General features: G+C 45.4%; 1 protein-coding gene across 1 annotated transcript in view; it reads right to left on the reverse strand.

Annotated features, from left to right (window-relative positions):
* Positions 1-23,016, reverse strand: part of RIMS4 (regulating synaptic membrane exocytosis 4) — an 81,763-nt gene that overhangs the window by 11,822 nt on the left and 46,925 nt on the right. The window contains exon 2 of the mRNA XM_084645621.1: positions 11,071-11,212. Coding sequence (XP_084501747.1) covers positions 11,071-11,212 — 142 coding nt within the window. The remainder of the gene's footprint in view (positions 1-11,070; positions 11,213-23,016) is intronic.

Here is a 23,016-nt window from a genome sequence, read left to right on the forward strand (position 1 = left end):
CAAACCTGCAGGACTGAAGCAGAGGATTTCTGAAAGCTCCCTCATTTCCTCCTTCTGAAACTGACAGCAGCTGCAGAACAGCTCAAGTGTGACAATTCACTCATTGCTCGGCTCTTTCAAACTCAGGCTCCCTGTTCCTGAGAGTTTGCCCCCTGCCGTTTGCGGCTTCACAGTACACAGGGCACTCAGCAGCGGACTTTCCTGTCAGTCCTTTGAAGAAATTCATCTGTTTCTCTCCAACTGCCTTTGATTCAGCAATAATCTTTCCAATTGAATTCTCAGGTTGGGAGCATTGGCAGAGACACACGATTTACAAGTCAGCCAGCCTCACACAAAAGAGGCAGCTCCAGCTTGGGTTACAGCCAACAGATGGTTTTCACACACACTGGAGTGAATCTGAAAGGGCTTTATTATCCCATCGCTGAGTATGCCTCAGCTCTGGCCTCATTTCCTTTCCTCTCAAATCAAACACAGCGGATATGGAGAAGAGTCGCTTTCCTTCTGAAACCCTCCACCCTACTGTTACAATCTCTCCTGCCCTCAGTCTGTGAAATATAAGCAGAATGAAAAGGAGGACTTGTGGCACCTTAGAGACTAACAAATTTATTTGAGCATAAGCTTTCGTGAGCTACAGCTCACTTCATGTAACTTTTTTTTTTTTGACACGTGTCAACTTCAGCATATTTTCATACAGTTTAGAAGATGAACTCATGGGGTTCTTTTGTTTCCGTTCAATATTCAAATTCAGATGCTATTTGACAAAAGACCCTCCACCTTACATAGAAGAAAAGGCCACAAATTGGCTCTGACCAAATAATGTGCTGATTTTTCTTCTCCAAACCCAACAAAAAGCTACTAAAAATAGCTGCCAGAAATAAGGAGGTAGCATTTCTCATTGGACTTGCAAAGTGCCTGCTGTAACTAGTGAAGCCCCTGGGGCCAGTACTAGCTCCAGGTGACATTTGTCAGCATTTTCACAAGATTGGCAGAGAGTCTGTACTCTGTACCCTTTAGACAGGCAAGTGCAGGGGCTGAAGCTATGGCTGGCCTGAACATGGCTGCACCCCAGGTCGCGGAATAGAAAAGGGAATCCATTTCTCTTTCACGTTCCTCTACTCCCATTTACACTGACTAGAACCCTTTTGTCATGGTGGCATTTGAATGGAATTAAGGCTGATGGATTTTTCACGTGGAACTTGACTCCTTCACTGACCTACAGGTACGTACAGCACTGGGAAGGTCAGTGGTGCCTGCTGGGCACGTGGAGGACCTGTTCTGTATGATCAGGGGAGATCAAAGGGCAGCCCTACTCAGTTTGACCCATGGCTGCAATAATCTTCAATAGAGAGGTGCAGACCACAGAGACAAGCAGAACAAACCATGGCTGTGTGTATGAAGATACCATGGCTGTTACTGAGTACTGATCCTGGAAAATTCAATGCCACACGCACAAGCCCCTACCACTTGGGCTAATGGAGTAGACCAGTGGTTTTCAACCTTTTTTCATTTGTGAACCCCTAAAAAATTAGAATGGAAGTGTGGACCCCTTTGGAAATCTTAAACAGTCTGCAGACCCCCAGGGTCCACAGACCACAGGTTGAAAACCAGTGGAGCAGACAGCTAAGCAGGATTTATTATTGTTTAAATTGTAAACGGCAGGCTATTACAGTTGTTGCTGTTACCCACTAGAGGGAGACAAGATCACAGACACAGTCTTAGTTCATTAGATTTATAATGCAATGCACCATGTTAATCCAAACAGACATGCAGCGTTAGTACTCTGATAGACAGATCTGCAAAGATATTAGGTATGCAATGTACTGGCAAAATGTGTATTTACCCTTGTTGGGTTTGCAAATGGAGTAATGACATGTGCAAGTGATGCACTTCTGGGAGGTACATTTGTAAGAACTCAGATGTGCAAAATTACATGATTTGCGCACACAATCCTAATAATTGTGAGAGAAAATTAAGCCTGTATGTGCATATTTTACATATTTAGTTATACACCTTATGCCTTTAGAAATCTGCCCAGTGCTCTCTGCAGGCTGCCTGCCTATCCTGAAGATTGGCGCATCTGAAACCTGTCTTATTTAGTGTAGCGTAAGTATGGCCTAAAAGGCCCCAGGCCAGTTGTTGATACAGCACCAGTGGCCCATCACCTGCCCCTGTGTTCCCCTGATGTTGTGCATAGCCCAAAAATTGCCACTGCTAGTTTTATGCCCTTCACTGCCAAAAGAGACAATTCCTTCTTTGCTGAACCATCTCCCTTTAAATATTCAAATTCCTAAGCTGCTTTTTCAAAGCCTGTTTGGGTTTTGAATTGTGGTTTGAAGAGTTAGGTGGACAATGCCAATGTCAATAATGAATGGTTTGAAGAAAATCCAGAGCACCAGAGCTTATCGCCTCTGTCCCGCGTACGGCCGTGCTCTTCCTTTCCTCAGCCCAGCCCATGCCGTGTTATGCATTAAGTATGCAGAGCTCCTCCCAGCACAGCCAGCTTAAGAAAGACGCATCATTAATTTCTTTTTCTTGTCCTTGTGGAGTTTGTGACCTCTTTTCACATCTATTTTTAAATCACTTCTGGGATCTTGTGCACCAGGTGCTGTCATTAAGTTAGTGCAAGTGCCAGGTTTTTTATCTTACAGTTCACATATTCTGGGCTCTTTCTTTCCAGCTTCCATTTGGTGTGTCCTGACTCTGAGTATCAGTGTCTATTGGAATATACCATTCTCCAATCTTCATATTTGAGCCTCCCTAACTCTTTTTAGAAGCTTGCTTTGCCTCTGGTGCAACTCAGAACAACCTAGTGGGTGCTCTAAATCAGTGGTTCTCAACCAGGGGTACGTGTACTCCTGGGGATGCGCAGAGGTCTTCCAGGGGATACATCTCGATATTTGCCTAGTTTTACAACAGACTAAATAAAAGCACTAGTGAACTCAGCACAAACTAAAATTTCATGCAATGACTTGTTTATACTGCTCTATATACTGCTCTGTACACTGAAATGTAAGTACGATATTTATATTCCGATTGATTTATTTTATAAGTATATGGTAAAAATGAGAAAGTCATCAATTTTTCAGCAATAAGTGTGCTGTGACACTTTTGTATTTTTGTCTGATTTTGTAGGCAAGTAGTGAGGAGAAACTTGGGGTATGCAAGACAAATCAGACTCCTGAAAGGGGTACAGTAGTCTGGAAAAGTTGAGAGCCACTGCTCTAAATTGTGCCAGCTTGCAATAACCTGTTAATGACAGGCACTCACCGCTGGAGGACCATATTGCAGCCTGGTGTGGAACCTCAGTTGTGTCTCTGCCTCAGTTTCCTCTTATGGACTATCAGTAACTTCAACGAGGTTTGTCGATAGTGAACAATGTCCCTTCAGGGTCTTGCTTATGTAATCAACAGCCAAACATGGTATGCAAACAAGCCTTCAATCCAGCATCCTAGCTGGAGGGTTCAGGTATTCTTAGTCAGCCAACCCCCAACTGAGTCCTCCTTTCTACTCCCTCCAGGGTTTTCACGTGTAAGACCTTCGCAACCAAGGACCCTCTTCTGGAGCCAGGCCTCCTGCCCTCAGGAATGGTTCCTTCCCTGGACTCTGCAGCTGTGCAGCTCTTCCCTGGAGCAGTGCATAGTTCCCCAACAACCTGGCCCTCTTGCCTCTGTTGGTAAAGTCCTTTTGCTGGGGCTGAGCCTCCTGCTAGGGTTTTGCCCCTCGTAGCTCTCTTGGGACCATGAGCACCTTTCCTAGATCCTCTTTTCTAGTGAGCTCTTGAAACAGCTCTCCTGAGAAGACCCTCTCCTCCAGACCTTTCTCCGCGTTCTGGGGCCTCCTAACTGAGCCCTCATAAGCCTTTTATTAGGCTCAGCTGCTCCTTACCTAATTAAGTGCCTGCCAGCCACTCAGACAATTAACGATCCTCAGGTGGGTCTGGGCTGGCTCATTCTCCTTAGCGGAGCCTGTTACAGGTAGGGTGGGTGTCTGACCCCTTCAGTGGGCCAGTTACCCTGTGACATGGCCCTACATCAGCAGTTATGCCAGCACAAAAGAACTGTGGCATGTCTCCTCCTTCCCCCTGTAGGGTCTTGGTGTAGAGCCCTTGTGCCAAAGAGCCCCCCAATGATGGGGGTATTCAGTAACAGCATGGCAGCCCCACGTCAGTGGGGCCATGCCAGACTCCACCCAATGGTGTAAAAAGGGGCTGTATCATACTGCGCAATCAGGACTTCCACCCCTACCACACGAGGTCTGTCCCAACTCTTTTCAACCATGTAAATCAAACGACTCCGTGAGCTCTGCAGGATCAGAATATCCGGCCTGACTTTAAAACCAACAGAGGGAAGTGATTCCCCACTGGGCCCGACTCCCCATTACCTTACACCTGGTTCACACTGGTGGAACTGGGTTAACTTCAGTGAAGTTACACAGCCACAGCATATTCAGACAAAGGCTATTTTCTTTTCACGCCCTTCTGTAATTTTCATGGATTCGCTGACACACTACAAGCAACAGGCTACTTGCGATCAACTTTAAACATGGAAACGTTACTCAGAGATACTACAGTCAGTGCTTTCCACTAGGGGGTTAGGATTCCAATATTTCTCACGGCCTAAAAGGGAATGTCTCAAACCGTATCTTTTTAAAGGCTCCTCCATTGTTCTGTATGTAGTATGAATATAAGATCGAGAACTCCTTCTGAAATGGCATGTGTTCAAAGACAGGATGCTGCAAGGATCAGAAATGATTATTTCCTAAAGACACATCACCTCCCCCAACTGTCAGTAATAAGTGAGTTGCCTGAATATGACCACACTACAGAATAAATGCAGTGGATAGCCTTTGAGAGTTAAGACTTTCTTTCATAGCTTCATTTACAACACAGGTCAGCCCTCTGTTTCTGTCTTCACAGGCTGTAAGAAGCAGGTGTAGCTGTCTCTCTCAGGGAAAGGAGATAAGTTCCCTGTAAGACTGAGAACTTCTACTTCATCAGCTGCTACTTCATCACTTCACTGGAGGTGCGGAGGATTTCAGAGGTTCCACCCAGCAAGCCAGTTTCCATGAAAGAGAAATGTTCTGTGTAATAACTGGGTATCCCAGCTGTCCACAGGCATAGTTTGATTTCTATATTTGACGGGGCAGCTCCAGTCAGGTCACTGGGGCTATGCGCTGGGGAGGCAAATTCCACGCCTGGCCAAGGCTTGCAGTTTTGTGGGGGGCAACACCCCCCTGCTCCCACCAAACTATGTCCATGGTTCTGTGTAATAATCTAGCTCATTTTTAAGGCCTCCCAGCATTCAGATTTCATAATCTGTCTAGTTTAGTGGCCAGCTGAATATCTGTCAGCTCAGCAGGATGCAGAATTTCTTTGTTTAGGTCGTAGTATATTTAACCCAAACTCTCTCATTTTCAGTGTTGACAGTACACAGTGGACATTATTAGTCATTAGCATTCCTGAATTGCTACAAGAGAATAGTACTTTGGAACATGTCCAGTTAGGCAGCATGAATCCTGTTTCTTCCCTGGGAACCTTCACTTCACCTATCTGTCTTAAGGTTCTCTATAAAACCCACCACCATAGTGTCGTGAAGTAATGACACAGCTCTGTTTAGTCATCTCTATTCAGCTACGCAACATTCTTTGCTATTTGAGCCCTACACCAGCTCTTCCGCAAGCTCTGCTGATGCAGTCATAGCTCTGGTCCATAGCCCCCTCCCCACCAGCTACCCTAGTACTTTCTGCAGCAAAGCTTTCTAGCAGCTCGACCTACCAGCTAGTTTTCTGTAACATGGTGTTCTCCATTGGTATTGCAAGTTCCTTGTATGATTGTATGATTTTTGGCCATGTTAACAACGTTATCAAAAAGTTCTTCAGTGAAACCTGCACAAGAGACCTCTCCCACCCGCACCTTATTAGGCAAGCTCCTAGTATCCCACCACAAAGTATCCTCAAACGTCCTGGATTCAAATCTACTCGGACTACATTACAAAATTACATCTATTAAGCAACTGAAATTTTCCAGTTCCTTGCGTGGTTGCTTGGGATGGGTTTCCCTGTAATTATACATACTGTCCAGAGTTGCTGGACAGGCTTGCTAATTTCCTCACATATTACACAATCACTCTTCTGCGCCTTCACTAGTCATCACCTGCTGAGCTCTTCTGAGACAAGCAAATCACCTTTGTTTCCTGCATCCTAATCATCCCAGCAGTAGTTAGCAAAAACAAGAAGTCCTACAAGCACCACACATTATAGCTTCTGGCCACCAGCAATCTTCTGTTCCAGGGCTGCGTCTCCTCACACAGCATGTAAAAAAAAAGGGCTGGCAGAGGGTTATGTAACAATCCCTGCAGGGGCGCTGGAACAATTTGTATAGTGGGGGTGCTGATCACCATTGAACCAAACTGTAAACCCTGTCTATAACGGAATCCACTTCAAGCTAGGGACTGATGCAGCACCCCCATCTCCCCTCTGCATCCCTAGTTCCAGCACCTATGAGTCCCTGTTTGCCTCCTGAATGTCATGTAACTTCATTTCGTTCAGAGGGAGCAAAACCCCGGTATAACAGAGCTCGAGCAGAGGATAAGGCATGGAGGAACCAGGCTCAAACCTGAATTTCTTTGTTCCTTGTTAAACTATCAGATGTTTATTTGTAAGTTCTACACACAAGTCAAATTCTGATCCATTTGCTCATGACACTGTATGTTGGGAACGTACTGAAACAGGTAACTCTCAAGAGAAATTTTCAAAAATAGGTATTTGAAAATGTCTGAAAGGAAGAAAGTTATTTCAAAGTACCTACTGGTAATAGCACAACTACCGTGCTGAAAAAAAGATTACGTGAGTGAGTTTTTTTGTATAAGAAAGATTAACGAAACCAAGAGCGCCATGCTGACATTATAAAGGCTCTGGTAAGCACCTCTTTTTTAGACCCAACAGTACTTTAAAATAACTGTATTCTTATATAACACAACTTTAAATGAAATCATCTGGATTTCACACGCAGTGATATTCACACTTAATCCCCACTATAAACTAAGTCATTTAGAATTTTACACGAAGGAAAATTCTACCATTGTAATTCTATTGGATCTGAAATGAGAGGAGTACAACTCTTGCTAGCCACACACCCAATGAATTAAATATATGTGAAATGAGCGCATCAATCGAGTCTCCATTTTTTAAAAGCATGTATAACTCCAATTACTGGGAGCAGAGATTCTGTTCCCTCGTTCAGGAAAAAAAGAGAACTCCAGAGCAGAGGTCGGCAACATTTCAGAAGTGGTGTGCAGAGTCTTCATTTATTCACTTTAATTTAAGGTTTCGCATGCCAGTACTGCATTTTAACGTTTTTTAGAAGGTCTCTCTCTCTAAGTCTATATATTGTATAACTAAACTATTATTGTATGTAAACAAGGTTTTCAAAATGTTTAAGAAACTTCATTTAAAATTGAATTAAAATGCTGATCTTACACCGCCGGCCCGCTCAGCCCGCTGCCGGCCTGGGTTTCTGTTCACCTAGGCTGGCAGCGGGCTGAGCGGGGCCTGCAGCTGGGATCCCGGCTGGCAAGGGGCCGGCAGCCAGAACCCCAGACTGGCAGCGGGCTGAGCGGGGCCAGCGGCTGGGACCCCAGACGGCTCAGCCCGCTGCCGGTCTGGGGTTCCATCTGCCGGCTCCTGACAGCCAGGGTCCTGGCTGCCGGCCCTGCTCAGCCGGCTGCCGGTCTGGGGTCCTGGCCCTGCCATAGAGTAGGTACCTACTTTCTCACTGGTTCTGGCCTATTCTCTTCCTCTGTCTGCACTGAGATGAGGGTGGGAGTGCACTGAGAACAGGGCTGGGGGTGAAGGAGCAGGCTGGGGGTTGGGGTGCAGTGTCTGGCCAGGAGCTAGAATGAGGGAGGGGGCTCAGGGTTGGGGCCAGGAGGTTTGGGTGTGGAGCGCTTACCTGGGCAGCTCCCATTTGGTGCAAGGGGTGCAGGTGGGAATGTGGGTGTGTGCAGGAGCTCCCGTTTGGTGCTCAAGGTGGGGGTGGAGATGTGGATGTGGGGGTGCAAGAGTCAGGGCATGAGGTGTGGGGGGGCTGGGTATGTGTGGGGAGGGTGCAGGAGTCAGGGCAGGGAGCTGAGGGGGCTGGGTATGTGTGGGGAGTGCCCGAGTCAGGGCTGGGGTTGTGGGGGGGTACAGGAGTCAGGGCACAGGTCTGGGTGTGTGTGAGGAGGATTCATGGGTCAGGGCAGAGGGCTGGGGGTGTGTGAGGGAGATGCAGGGGTCAGGGCAGAGGGCTGGGGGGCGTGGGGGTGCTCCCAGCCCCCTGCCCTGAGCGGCTCACGGCAGGGGGCTGGAGGGGATATGCCGATTCCACCCCCTCCCCCAACATCCCCGGAGCAGAGAGCGCACTGCGGCTCTGCTTTTCCCTCTCCCCCTCCGTAGCAAGGTCTGTCACCTGATCCGCCGCAGGGAGGTAGAGAAGGAGGGGTAGGAACCCTGCATGCTGGGGGAAGAGGCGGGGCGAGGGGGAAGCTTGCCTGCCCTGCGAGGAGAGAGCGGTGGGCGGAGAAGAGTGGGCCGGCCCGGATTTTTAATTGCATGCTGCTGTTCCCGGCAGACAGCAGCATGCCATTAAAAATTGGCTCGCGTGCCGTCTTTGGCACACATGCCATAGGTTGCCGACCCCCACTCCAGAGCTTCACCTGCGGACTGAAAGGTACTGAGGATTAACAGGCTGTCGTTAAGAGATCTTCCAGGTAGTCCTCCGTCTCATGGAGGATTATAAGAAAATATACTCTGAGTTCCCAAAGCAAGCACTTTTGGAGAATGGGCCTAGAACCCGTGATCCCTCCTGGAAGGAATTTGCATATTGATGTAGGGCTTGAAATATTGGTGCAATCTTATCTTGTTAAAAATTGGTTTGTTAAAGGCCTTAAGCGAAGATGGTCTCTGTCCTCATTATGTCTGTAGCAGTAAGAAACCAAGCACTAAAAAGAAAACCCTGCCAGAGCTAACGTGGTCACATAAATCTCCTTTTCTCCTGCTGTAATTGTGTTCTGCAGGCTGCGAGAGAGGAAAAAATGGATTTGGTTTAACGTAGAGTCTAAATTTCTGGTTCTCAGAACAACTCCCCAAATGCTTCCCTTCTTTGTTAAAAACAAGAATGCTAAAAATAATCCAATATCTCAACATGTTTCTAGCACGTACAGCTTTATGGGCTCTTCGTGCTCTCAACCCTGTTTGCTAGTCACTTATGCTTCTGATGGATAATTGCTGATACCGGAGGGGATTCTAGAAGAGTTCAATTAACTGAGCTGAGGAAAAAAAAAAAAAAAAGCATACAAAAAACATTTATCACCCTTTCCAGAGGAGTATGGGGAGAGCTGTCCCATGCCTGGCAGAGCCCTCTAGAACATTCTGACTTCTTATTTGAGAGAAAATGGTTACAACAGGAATTTTATAGCAGCTTTAACAAATACGTGGGAGTTGCATGAAAGGATTTATTTTCCTATGCCAAGCTTATAGTTATGTGTTATTTACCTTTGCAAGTGCAGCACACCACAGCACAACGGCATTTCCCGAGGTGCAGTAATTTCATTGGAAGAGGCTTCTATTTCTCTACCAATGCCTGGCCATGTCTGTGTGGCTATGCAGGAATACTGCACAGATGTCCCAAAGGATTGTACAGCCTGCCAGAGAGGCCAAACTGCATAAATGGAAAGGAAAGAATCCTGCCCTGCAGGGAAAGCAGATTCTCAGCCTGCATTGCCAAGGAACAGGGCTTAATCTCTAATCCTCCAAGTCTTGGAGTGAAGGCAGAACTCAGAGTGGCAGGACTGTGTGAGTGTGGCAGGATATTTCCCTGGAGGCAGGTCCTCACAGAGGAGATAAGCTACACCACAGCTTTGGAGTGACAGGATTTCTGCCTCAGAGACAGCTCCTAATTATTATTATTTCTGCCCTGGATGCAGATCTGTGTAGTGTTCCCACTGTTATCCTTGTTCATATATCAAAGGAAAGTTTGGTTTTGCCTTAAAGTAGTTACTTTTCTCATCATACAGTTTTAATTATTATTTATTTTAGAGAGCCTTAGGTCTACATGGGCACCTAGACAGTTCAGAGATGGGTTCATTTGGAATGCCATGAATGAATGGACAGATAGGACAGACAGAAGCCACAGCTGGTAGTTAATACTTGATTCCAATTCAGACTTCAGTAGCACATCTAAACGGAACAAAAACTGAGTTTAGTTACACGCTGTGAACTTGTGAAGTCAGTTACTGCTCTTGCATCCACGTGCACTGAATCTGATGTAACATGGCCCCCTTCTTACTGCAGAAGAGTTTGCCCAAAAAGGTTCCCTCGGAAGGCCCCTGGATAGAAAAAGTGATCATCTCCACACATTGCCTCAAACCATGCAAAAACAAAATCAGAATTTCAAGCAACTCAGATCCCCGAAATGTTGGCCTGTCTGTATTTTCTGTGCTTCAAGATTTGTACTGTCATGAAACTGCAAGGCCCAAATCCAGCGTATCATGCTATCACTGTTCTGCAGGCCCAGAAAGGTTTCTAAATATATCGCCCGAAAATGATAACTCAGACACCAGAAGGTTAACACTTCCAAGAGTATAACATGTATTTAATTATTTACTAGAGATTATCTTGCTAGATATATCCCCTCCATCCCTTGACACAATCATTTCCCGTCCAAGGCATTTGTGGGAGAAGACAGACAACAGAAATGTAACACATTATAAACATTGACACTTGTAATCTTATTTACAATAACCACTCCAGAGAGTTTTCTTTTAAAGGCAAGTCTGTAATAAGTGATGGGTATTCTCTTCAGGTCAGACTCATGAGCATACTAAAAGAAGTGTATGAACAGCAAAACTATTTGCAAACCTTGCAGGGAAAGAACTGCTCTGTTCTGACTCTTAGAGTAACTGAATTCCCTGCCAATGCACCTACAGCATGTGTAAGTCAGACAAATGTATCATCTATCATGTAAGAAGAAATAGGTTTAGGGGGAATGGAGCATTCCAGAAGTGATTATCCAGCTGGCCCCTGCTGACTTACTTTCCTTCAGATCCATAGCTGTTCATACTGTCTTCAATGGATTCATGGCTGGCTTGACGGACCGTCCGGCTTGGCATTTCGACAGCCAGACCGGTTTCTGTGCTCCGCTGGATAGCGCCTTTGAGTCTCCGGCCATCCCCGTCTAAAAACAAGAGAGACATCAAATAGAACCAAGGGAAGGCCTTTCAGGGAATTACTCTTGGAATCCAGAAATCACCCTGCACTTCATTCTTTTCATATTTTGTTGCACTCAAGCCTGTAGCTCTCACCTTTGTTCATAACGGGCCTGAGGTTCAAACAAGCTAGATACCCAGTTGGGCATTCAAAGTGCAAATGTAATTGCTAGCCTACTTTGAGCATGCAAATCAGATAATAGCATGTGTGCATGCGCATACACAGACATAGACACACAGTCAAACTGTGTGTGGACTTGCCCAATTAGTATGCACACTACAATTATGAGCAGAGATTAGGTACTAAATTGTGGACCTAATGTGTTTGAAAATCTGCCCCATTGTTTCAAGTTGTGAGGAATGCCGAGGAATCATAGTGCCAGGACAGTAACAGAAGGATCAGAGGGGAGAGAAGGGGCTGGACAGTACTAGGAACACTCTGAATGAGAGAGCAATAAGGGACTGTAAAGGCATCTCCAAAATGGTTTCCCAATGCAGGCCACTCAGAGGGGCTTTAAACAGCTGAAAAGCCCACAGTAAGGGCTACTACATTCACACATGCCCTCAGCTCGAGTCGGGTGGGAATCAGAATTTGGTGTCACAGATTATTTTTCCCTTGGGGGGTTAATCTTCAAAGACTTTGAAATTAACAGCTGCTATTTGCATCCTTCTCTTTAGCAGTCTGCGTTTCTCAGAATGAATTATGTTATCTAATGAATATATAATGAACACCATTAACATTAATTGCTTTCGCTGCTGTTAGGTAGCTGACAAGTTTCAGCCTACACACAATGCTTATCCTGAAATATCGATGTCGGCTGCAAGTTCTCTGAATGAGTTGGGATGTGGGGATCTTTTTAAAGGTGCCCACCCATAAACCTGTATAAGAATGAGCTGGTGTTAACACTCACGTGGCAGACATGTGACCCACCAGACTGCTTTGGTATTCCTATTGAACACTGAACGATGGCAGCGTCCAATGTCCTCTACCAGCTCAGGGCCTCATTTTGCTAGGTGCGACCAAAATGCTTGCAAGTATTCAAAATACCCTGAGAGAGCTGACCATTGCTAAGTGGCATCACTTCCAGAAGCACCACAACTTTATGAAGAGTGCTTCTGTATGCAAAATGAACCGGTTCAACACAACGTCAGAGAGTTCTCAAAACATGGAAGAGGATGAGGCCCTCACAGCCACTTCAGCAGCTCTGGGAGCTCAGTCTGTACACATGGAAAGTATTGTGCTATTCTTTCCTATGTGTATAGCAAGCTGCTTGGCCTGGGAATGGTTTTCTTCGGTTCTCTATGTGAATGGGCATTTCCCAGAAATTGCTGGCCTATTAGCAGGGTCCCTGCCCTATGCTCCATTTGAAATTAACTCTGGTAGGTTAACACTAGCACAGAGCATCTGCCATTAACTTAGCTAAAAAGCCCCCTTTCTCTGCAATACCCTGAGGTTTCCAACTGAGTAAATATTTAGGCCCAAAAGCATTCGGTACCAGCTGCTGCCCACAAGTACAGTACTGTATGCAAGCATCAGACAGCATTTGTATGTTTTGGTTAACATTAAATACAGTTCGTATTGTTTGTGTGCCCAGAGCAATGTGAGAGGCCCATCATATGAATCAGAAAGTCAAACAAACAATTTAAAACAACTGCTATCCAAGTCAAAAACTTCAGCCAAAACAAATATTAATCATCGACTTCAGTGAAGGAAAAGCCCAATGAGATGGCCTAATCCAGTCCCAGCTACTGCAGGATTATTCCCAATGGTGTATTTTTTAGTGTTTTCTCCAGCCTTGTTCTAAATGTCCACAGCCTAGAACACCCCTCCTTCACTGTAATGTTATCCGTCCTGATAGCCTAATTTCCCCCTTAATTTCATTTTGTTTCCTCTCGCTATACCCTTTCTACCATCCTCAACAATGCCCCTCCCTCCTTGCTATGCAGACACCCTCAAAATACTCAGATCCTTCCTCCATTGCTTAGTCGCATATTCAGTTCTTTTCTCATAAAATCAACCTGAGTCAATAATCGTAAACCAGCACTGAAAAACGTTCAAGTGCCTAACCATGAAATATCTGGTCTGAAGATCATTTGATTTTCCCACTGTAACTGGAGATGGCCCGGGAATGAACACTCAAATTACCATATACCTGCGGTTAACAACACACTAATAGAGGCTTGTGGTGTGGGCAAGCATTTGGCATCCCAAGGCACCTGCCTGGCACAGTGCAGTGCCTTGTCTCACAGATTTTTGTGGTCCAGTGCGAAGGTTTGCCATACAGCAAAAGAGAGCAAAATAAACAGGGAATGCAGGACACGCTCCAGCACCGTGTTGGAGATTGTCTCTCACTTCCAGCTGGCACTGGATACATTCTGCTGCAGCAGAAAACACACAGCCACGCATCTGCTGGCGTCCTGAGGTGCCTGCCGCATCTCCTTGGCTGTCCAGTTAAATGTGTGACTCAGGAGCAGGGGAAGGGATGGGGAGGAGAACAAAGGCAGTTTGCAAAGGACTGTGAGAGTCTGCAGGTCCTGAACCCAGGCCTCCGGGCCATTGCTGCATCCACACCACCACCTGGGAGCCCTGAGGCCTTAGACTGCGCTAAAGGTACCACCCACAGGGACTTGATTAGAGGAGCCTCAGAGTCCATGATTGGGCCGGGTGCATTATTTAAACCAGAAAGACACGGGAAGTTTTCTGTGCAGCAAAGTGGATGCTGGCTTGCTGCTACTGCTACAGACCCTGCCATCCGCTACCTGACTTCCTACTGCATCCCTGGTCCCTGACTTCGACCCTGCCCCTGCTTCCAATTCCTGCCCTTAGCCTCGTTCCAGTCCCTGAGCCCTGTTCTCTTGGCTTCCAACTGCTCCGGCTCTGACCCAAGGCTATAGCTCTTTGGCTTCTGACTCCGCACTGACCCTTGGCTTCAGCTCTGACACCTGGCTCTTGACTTCAGACATGCCCATTGCCTCTGGCTCCTGAATATAATGCTGACCACCCAGCCGGACCACCCACGTCCTGGTCACTGGTACCCCTCTTCCACAGACCCAGACAATTTGCACAACCCCCCCCCCAGCCCCGGATCCCAGCAGGAGTAGGAATGGATCAGTTGGGACCTCTCTCTGTCCCATGGGGCGCTGGGATCTCAAGAGTGGGTTATCCACCTCCAGGCAGATCACCAGGAGCTGTGGGCCCAAGTGACACAGCTGGCAGCCGAGAACCTGTCGCGACAGACATGAGCGGACCAGCTCCTTTCTAAGAACGCTGTGCTTCAGGGGCGGCTTTCAGCATTGCACCCTGAACTGTGCTCCCTGCTACTCCTGCTTTGCTTCGGAGCGTACTTCTCCAGGGGCCGCATCATCAGTCTCTTGTCGTGGGAATCGTTGGACAGGGCGTGCAACGGCGTGCAACAGCCCAATACTAACTGACCAGGGTGCCTTCCTACAGGTGTTCTCCATGATATTTGATACCTGCTCAAGAGAACTTGCCCTGTGGAAAAAACAATAGAAATGTAGGGCTGGAAGGGACCTCAAGAGGTCATCTAGTGCAGCCCTCTGTGCCGAGGCAGGATTAACCACGCATTCCTTGACCAACCCAGATCAGTGTTTGTCTAACCCATTTTGAAAAATCACCAAGGCTGGGGCTTCTACAACCTCCTCAGGTAAATTGTTCTAGTGCTTAACTAACCATATAAGTTAGAAAATTTCTCCTAATATCCAACCAAAATCTCCCTTGCTACAAACTAAGCCAATTACTTCTTGTCCTACCCTTGCTGTACAGGGAGAACAATTGACCACAGTCCTCTTTATAAGAAATGCCACAGACGCATCATGGAGAAACAGCACATTCTGCGTGAGAAGGTGGAAGAGAAATAACAAGTGCTAAACATTTATTATTGTTATGTTTCATCTTTACATGTGCAAAGCTCTTCGCAAACAGTCACCCAGCAGCGACTCCCACTGGCCAATAAAGGAGCAGCATGGATGGGGTCTGAAAGGGCTCTCAACCAGTACTCCCTGAGCCCAAGTACTGTATCCGAAAGGTAGGAGTGCTAAAAGCTCCTTTGAAAGACCTGTAAAATGAGGAGTGTAATGATACCACTTGGATGGGGATGTTGCCTGGCAAAATAATTTGTCTTCATTTATTTGTTAGTGCTCTCTGGAACGAGTACAGTGAGCTTTGATCTTTCCTGCCACGTCTGTGGAAGATTTACTCTCTGCACCTTTTCCAATGAAGCAATAAAGTTGCCAGTGCAACATGTTGCTAAAAAACAGATTCTGGTTTGGAAAGATGAACTGCTTTGCCTGGGCAAGACATTCTTCCTCATCAGCTGGTAAATATCTTGTGCACAGAGCACTGTACATGCCAAACAGTCCAGCAGTGGACTAGAGGGAGTGAAAGTGGCTGCCTGGATAAAGCAGCGCACAGATGATCGGACACTTCTGAGCATTCTCTCTCTTCAATGTATTTGCAGCTGTCAACTCCAATAAAAACCAGCTCTTCTCAAGAATGGTGCAACAAGATTGGCAATGCTGATTGCCTTTCGGAATTGCTTTTGTCTCAATATTGGTAAGAAAAATGGTGGTGCTTCTCTCACTTTCTCCTCCACCTTCTTCCACCCCGCACTGGCCCCACAAGCAGGCCCGGTCTTGCATGGCTCACATTATCTTGTGTGTTAATGCAAAGCACAGGTCTGCAAAGCTCTTGTCTCGGTGCTACTGACAGATTTCTCCATGTGCAGAGGACACAAAATCCTAAAAATCCACTGAGAATTGTACAGCAATTCATGTAAGGACAGGATTATGCTATTATTGCTATCGGGCACAATTACACTCCAAGAGATGATGGCTTCTCTATTTATTCAGCAGATCTTCCTGACACTTTCAGTCCTCCTGTTTCCCTTTTATCCCCGTCACCTCTTCTCTTCTCACTTCTTCTCCCCTCCCACAGTTGCTTTGTTACCATCTTTCTCTCTTCCAGTTTCTCACTTTAAAAATTATCCCCTATATTCATCACTCAATTTTTCTCACGCTTGGTCCATTTGGCTTGAACTCTCCTGGCACAGGAGGAAACTAACGCAATGTGGGTAGAAGTGTCTGCGTGGTGCCTTCCAGGCCTTTTAAATTAACTGGCATCAATTCAAGGTTGGGAGTAGAAATCGACTGAATTTAAAACTGATTAGCTTTGCTTTTAAGTTAATCTATTGCTTCAAAGCACAGAGCCTGTTAATATGCACAGTTTACATACAGACAGAACTAAAACACTATCCCACTGCACAATCGAGCCCCCCGTGGAACACATTAATTAGCTTTTATCTCTCAGTGTTCACGTTTTGGCTTTGGTTGCAAGTGAAAATCAGCTTTGGCCTTGCTCCTAAGTCCCATTTCTTCCCACTGCAAAACTACTTGACAAACATTTTACATACTCTAAGAGAGGTCTGAGGCTTGGAGAGGGTGCTCCAGGTCAAGACTGAGGTGCACCAGCACAGCTGAATCAGAGCAGCAAGACCAAGGGCTTGTCTCCACTTACTGAGGGATTGACGCGTGGCGATCAATCCACCGGGGGTCGATTTAGCAGGTCTCTCCTGTTGACTCCAATACTCCACCAGAACGAGAAGCATAAGGTAAGTCGACAGGAGAGTTTCTCCTGTTGACCCAGCGTGGTGCAGACACCGCAATAAGTCGACCTAAGGTACATTGATTCCAGCTACCTTATTCACGTAGCTGGAGTTGCTTAACTTAGATCGACTTAGCCCCGTAGTGTAGACCTGCCCTGTGATAGCAGAGGGCGTTACAGGTCAGCACTCAGGGACGTCAATAGAGCAAGACTGGGCTGGAAGGTCAGGACTGAGGTGCACTGGCAGAACTGCAGGCAGGAGTTTGTTCAGAACCTGCCTGCACTCTTAACTCAAACAAGGTGCAGTAAATCCCCCTTTACTTCCACAGGCACTAAATTCATTCAATTTTTTTTTTAATAAACAGAAAAATATGGATGCATTTTTGCTCACTTCCACATTTAGCAGGTTTGCCTTGAGTTGGTAAGAGGGCTGGGGATTTGGGGTAGCCCTGTGGGTGAAAATAGGCAAGGGGGAGCATTGTGCAGCCAGTGAATATCTCAGAAAGGAATCAAATCCTGGGGCAGACAGTGGGTGGGAGTGAAGGCTCCTTGGGCACTACCGTTTACCTTTAGTGACTAGACTGACAAGAGCACAATGAAGCAGGTATTGCAAATCTCAGCTCAGAAGCTAACGAGTGATTAAGCTGAATTGCCGGTCACCTCTCGCTACTCTGCCAAATAAAAGTCTTATTTTCAAAGGCTTCTCTGAGAAGAAAACTTGAACGCCAGCTTCTCCATTTATAAATGCTGTTGTTTAAATGGTTTTCTTTTCTGCTTATTCAGATGCTGAGCTGAATCCCCAGCAGACCATTTGCCAGGAGGCATTTCATTATGAATCCATTCTGAGATTAACAAAACAATCCCTTTGTTCAAATCCAAAAGCGAGGAAAAAAAAATCTCTACAGAGTGGCATGAATAGCCAACACTTGTGACAGCCTGCCATCCACATGGAATGCACAAGTCAATTTGTCTGTACGAAGCATACCAAGCAGGCCTTTTTAGAGAATTTGGAGTATTTATTTGTGTTTGCAGCAAGTAATGTTCTGTTCAGAAGTGAATGCTGCTTCTTAGCAAAAATATTGTCGTTTCTGATTGCAGTTAACCAGCTGACCCCCCCATCTCCCTACACTTGGGAGAGCGGACACTATTGAGAAGCATTTCACATGTCTACATCCTAGTGGGCTGTGAATTACAGCACCTGAAGAGAGAGGGCATTTTGCACTGTGCCCAGAAGCAAGTGGGACTAAGATTGATTATCATCTCTGCCTACATAATCCCCTAGCAGCAATAGAAAATGGCAGGGGATATATAGGAGCACTACTCATCAGCTAGTTCACTTCAGAGTCCTGGTTTCAGCCACAAACCCCCATCTAAGGACACACTTTCTTTTAAACTTTAAATGAAATCTTGGCATAGGACAGAAGAAATATTTTGAGTCATTATTCTTTAAATCTCCTTAAATTAAATGTATCTACACTATAGAGAACAATCTATATAATATTTCTTGTGGGGGCTGAAACTAATTAAAGAAGCAATTTTCAAACTGCAAACCTTAAATTGGCCATAAATCACTCTGTTAGACCCTAGCTATGTTTGCAGTTATCAGTAAGTGTTGAAGGAGGGATTCCACCCCATGTTCTACTCACTACACACTAGGGTGACCAGACAGCACTGTGAAAAATCGGGACAGGGATGGGGGGTAATAGGCGCCTATATAAGACAAAGCCCCAAATATTGGGGCTGTCCCTATAAAATCGGGACATCTGGTCACCCTACCACACACTGCGCTATAGGGACTGTAAACAGCCTGTGGGGAAATTCCCCAGCACAGTCTCTACATTGGCCCCCTGCAGAGACAGGTTGAAGCAGGATTGGAGTACAAAGGGCTACAGCCATTCAAGCCATAGGCAGCGCTAGAGAGGTTACCTACCCTAACTTAGAGTAGTCCTCCTGCAGGGCTGTCTTGGCTCCCCCAACAGCCTGAAACAGGGAGGGCTTAAGTCATCTCTGCCCCACTCCTAGAGATGCAGCTCAGGAAGAGACTCTAACTCTCTCATTCACAGAGCTCAGAACAGTCTCCCCCCGCCCCTTTAAAAAAAAATAAAACGAAACAAAAAACTGTGTAGATAATTTTTTTTTAAGACACTGGTAGAAGGTGCCGGCTGGCTGAGGACCCTGGAGACTGAAATTTTCGTTATCTACTGAACATGAGCAGCATAAGGAACAATGTCCTCATTCTGGCTCATTTAAGCTGAGGTTTGTAAAACAACGTGTCTATTTTAAAGAGTCTCACTGAAGCTAAACCAAACTCAACCTTCCTTTTCCCTTCTTCCCCTGTAGGTGGTGGGAAGTGGGACACAGTTCTATCACTCTCTTCTACTGAACCTGCCTTACCTCTGCTCTACTGAGGTACCCACTCTAAAATGGGAGCAGCTGGCCTTTTATAACTTCACTCCAGAAGCAGGTGTGTTCTGGGAGGAGCAATAGCTCTAGCTCTTTCTCAGACACTTATATAAGTAGGAAGACCACAAGCACTAGCTTTTAGGGAAAATTTCTAGGTATGCGGTGTTCCAAACACAGGCCCTTTTTCCCCACTAGCATTATTAGAGCAGGAGGAGTTTTCCTCTCTGAGGAGACGTGAGCTGCGGTTTGTTATTAAATCAAGCTGTAACCACACTTATACAGGCCCCTACCCTATCACCCTTCCCAATGCATCTTGCCTTCCTAGATTCAAGGGAACTACTTTAGGGGAATGAGAGGAGTGGATTCTCTGTAGCCATGTAATACTTGGTCTTATTGCTGAAAAGTTAATGGGGGTGCCAGTTATAGGGAGGCATCTGCAATAAGGAAAACCATCTGCTGCAAACTGGGCTAAGACAAACTCATGTCAAACACTCCACTAATGAGTCACTGGAGAATAATTTCTGAGTAGGGTTGGATTTGAACCAGTGATCTAGAGGGGAAATACTGTAGTGTAACACTGTGGGACAAATATCAGCAGGTGGAGGATCAAACACCCATTTTGCTACAGAGGGTGCTAAAGGCACTCCTCTTTCAAGGAGAGGATGACACTGAACATGAAACCAAAAAAACATTTAGGATGATTGAAGACACTTTTTATTCCTTAGATGGCCAACACCAATGGAGTTGGGATTTCTGAGCAATGGAGCCTACCAGCAGGCTATTCCTACTGGACTGCAAATTAGGCTTGGGATCAATAAACCATCTAGGTATTTTTTTCTTTCTATTATAAAATCTGAAAAAGGTACTGGTCCATTTTTGAGGCTTGTGTGAATAATTCCTGTGACATCATAAGCCTTTTTAAAAAGCTACTTGGAAAATTTTCCAGTAACCTTTCTAGATGGAACATGCCTTTTCAACCAAATTGAGAGAGAGAGAGAGAGAGTGTGTGTGTGTGTAAAAAGCTTCATTGTGATTGGAATTTTTCATTTTTCAGTGAAAAAATTCAAAATGGAAAGTTTAGAAGTTTTACAAAAATTCATTTTGGCAGGAAAAGCCACTCTCTTACTTCCTTTCACAGGGAAAAGGTAGCAAAGTTTAAAGAAGTGGGTGCCCGCCAAAATGAAAAAAAAATCGTAAGTTTTCAGAAGACTTTTTTAAAAACCCCTCTTGTTTGCGGGTTTTCAATCACAAAATTTAAAAAACTGAAATTCTTGAACAAAAATGACAAATTTTATTTCTAAGTATTTAATGGAAATTATTTATTAACCAGATTTATGCACGTCAGAATTCTTTCCACGTTTCCATGTAACTTGTTTGTGACAGCACGATCCAAACAGCTTCGTATGGAGGCTGGTGCTGATTTTTTACTTTTTTTAATGGAACACAATAATTGATTTTTTCCCCCAAAGCTGACACCCCTTGCAGAGAAGAGTCTTGATTCAATAAAATTACCATGTAGATAAGGAGAAGCACTGCTATAATTACAGTGCTGGTTGCTGAACAGTATAGAGAGGTACAAATGTGTGTGTTTTATTTTTAAATTAGTTTAGTGATCCCTTTGGGACAGAGGAGAAAACATTAAATGCTTCACAGCTGCCACAGAAGACCTGCAAGGCCAGTAGCTTCTTCAGCTTAAGTGACAGTCCAAATGTCTTAATTTATATAAAACAGTAAATTGTACCTTTTCAGAACCCTGGGTGCTGTTGCCACATAGTAAAATGAGCAAGGCAAGTAATGCACAAAATGGCACAGAGCAGTCTCTCCACAAACCACACCTCAGCCACAGATCCCAAACCTTAGTGCACAAGCCCAGCTCTCAGCACCGCCTTCTCCAAAGCCTGAGGAACGAGGTAGGAATTGCAGTGTGCCCTAAAGGCCAGTAGATTTGGACGATTTTGTATTGTGTGTCTGAGCACACATACACCTGGAGGAGTGGAATTAATTCAGGGCCGCTCAGAGAGAACACACTGCAGGGAGCTCCATCTCTTTTAAAATAAGGGGCTGTGGTGCTTCTGTTGATCTCAGCTTCAGCAAGGTGGTACGAGGAGAGATGCATCTCTCATACAGGGAGGCCTCAGGTCATTTGAACAACACCTTAACTCTGCTCAGAAACTGACAGCCAGCCAATGCAAGAACATGGAGTACCTGACCCTTGGGGAACACACAGCAGCAGTCTAATTGTGAGGTGACAATGGATCAGTTCACAGTAGCAAGACCTGCATCTGAATGAAATGGTCATAATCTCTTGCCCAGAGATAAGCAGAGACAAAAAACTGACCTGGTCAACATGGTTTTATGATTAGCTAATACATACAGCTTGGAAAAGAGACGACTAAGGGGGGAGATGATAAAGGTCTATAAAATCATGAATGGTGTGGAGAAAGGGAATAGGGAAGTGTTATTTACCCCTTCACGTATCACATGAACTATGGGTCACCCGATGAAATTAATAGACAGCAGGTTTAAAACAAATATAAGGAAGTACTTCTTTACACAACGAAAAGCACAAAAGCAAGTCAACCTGTGGAACTCATTGCCAGGGGATGTCATGAAGGCCAAAAGCATAACTGGATTCAAAAAGAATTAGAGAAGTTCATGGAGGATAGGTGCATCAATGGCTATTAGCCAAGATGGTCAGGGATGCAGCTTGGACTGGACGCCAGAGGATGGATCACTTGAAATTATCCTGCTTTGATCATTTCCTCTGAAGCATCTGGCACTGGTCGCTGCCAGAAGACAGTATACTGGACTAGATGCACCATTGGTCTAACCTAGTATGGTTGTTCTTATGTTCTTAAGCTGGTGGATACATTAACTCAGTTAAAGGAGCATATATAAACCTCAGCAGGTCTTCCAGTCTTCCCCCATCCTGGGGGCATCACTTTTGATTATCTAGCTTTAGCCATCTAGCATTCCTATGCTAGCCTCTACCAATCATGGGGTAAAGCATTCAATGGCTCTAGTGGGATTAGATAAGACCAGGTGTCCCTGGTATATTGACAACACAGAAGTCTGTCTCTTTACTGTCCTTACTAATGGTCCCATATACATATTAGACAAGAGGAGGGACAAGATGGAGGCCCACAGGAGAGGACCTTTAGGACAGTATGATCTAGTGGAAAGTGTAGGTTCTGTTCCTGGCTCTACCACTGACCTGCTGTGCAACAGTGGGTAAATCACTTCTTGTCTGTGGAGGTTTCCTCTCCCACCCTTTGTCTGTCTTGTCTCTTTTAATAGTAAGCCCCTATAGCACAATGGGGCTCTGATCTCATTTGGAGCCTATTCAAAAAGTCATTACCCCAAAATTTATAGCCCATTGTGTTGTAATACTTATTTCCCATAATGAGGGGAAAATGCCTAACCGGATACTAATACATGAAGATGTATGGATTCAAACCTGCAGCCATGTTGTCCAGTCCAACAATCTGAAAAGTTCACAAACTAAGAAGTCCCTGGCACTATGAAATAAACATTCCAGTGCCTTCCATGGGCTCTCTTGCTGTCTTTCCAAGAACCCTCCAGTTCCCCATTTCAGGATAAGGATTTTCTGGACCCGGGATCACCAATGCTAAGAGGTAAAAGTGATCCATGTCCTTGGGTTAAATGTCCTCTTCCATGACAAACGTGACATATTATAAATGGTTTGCTCAGTATCCCTACCTAATTACAGGAGAGTTGAAGAACCAGAAC

The sequence above is a fragment of the Lepidochelys olivacea genome, assembly GCF_965140295.1.
Source record: "Lepidochelys olivacea isolate rLepOli2 genome assembly, chromosome: 13".
In the NCBI taxonomy this organism is placed as follows: Eukaryota; Metazoa; Chordata; order Testudines; family Cheloniidae; genus Lepidochelys; species Lepidochelys olivacea.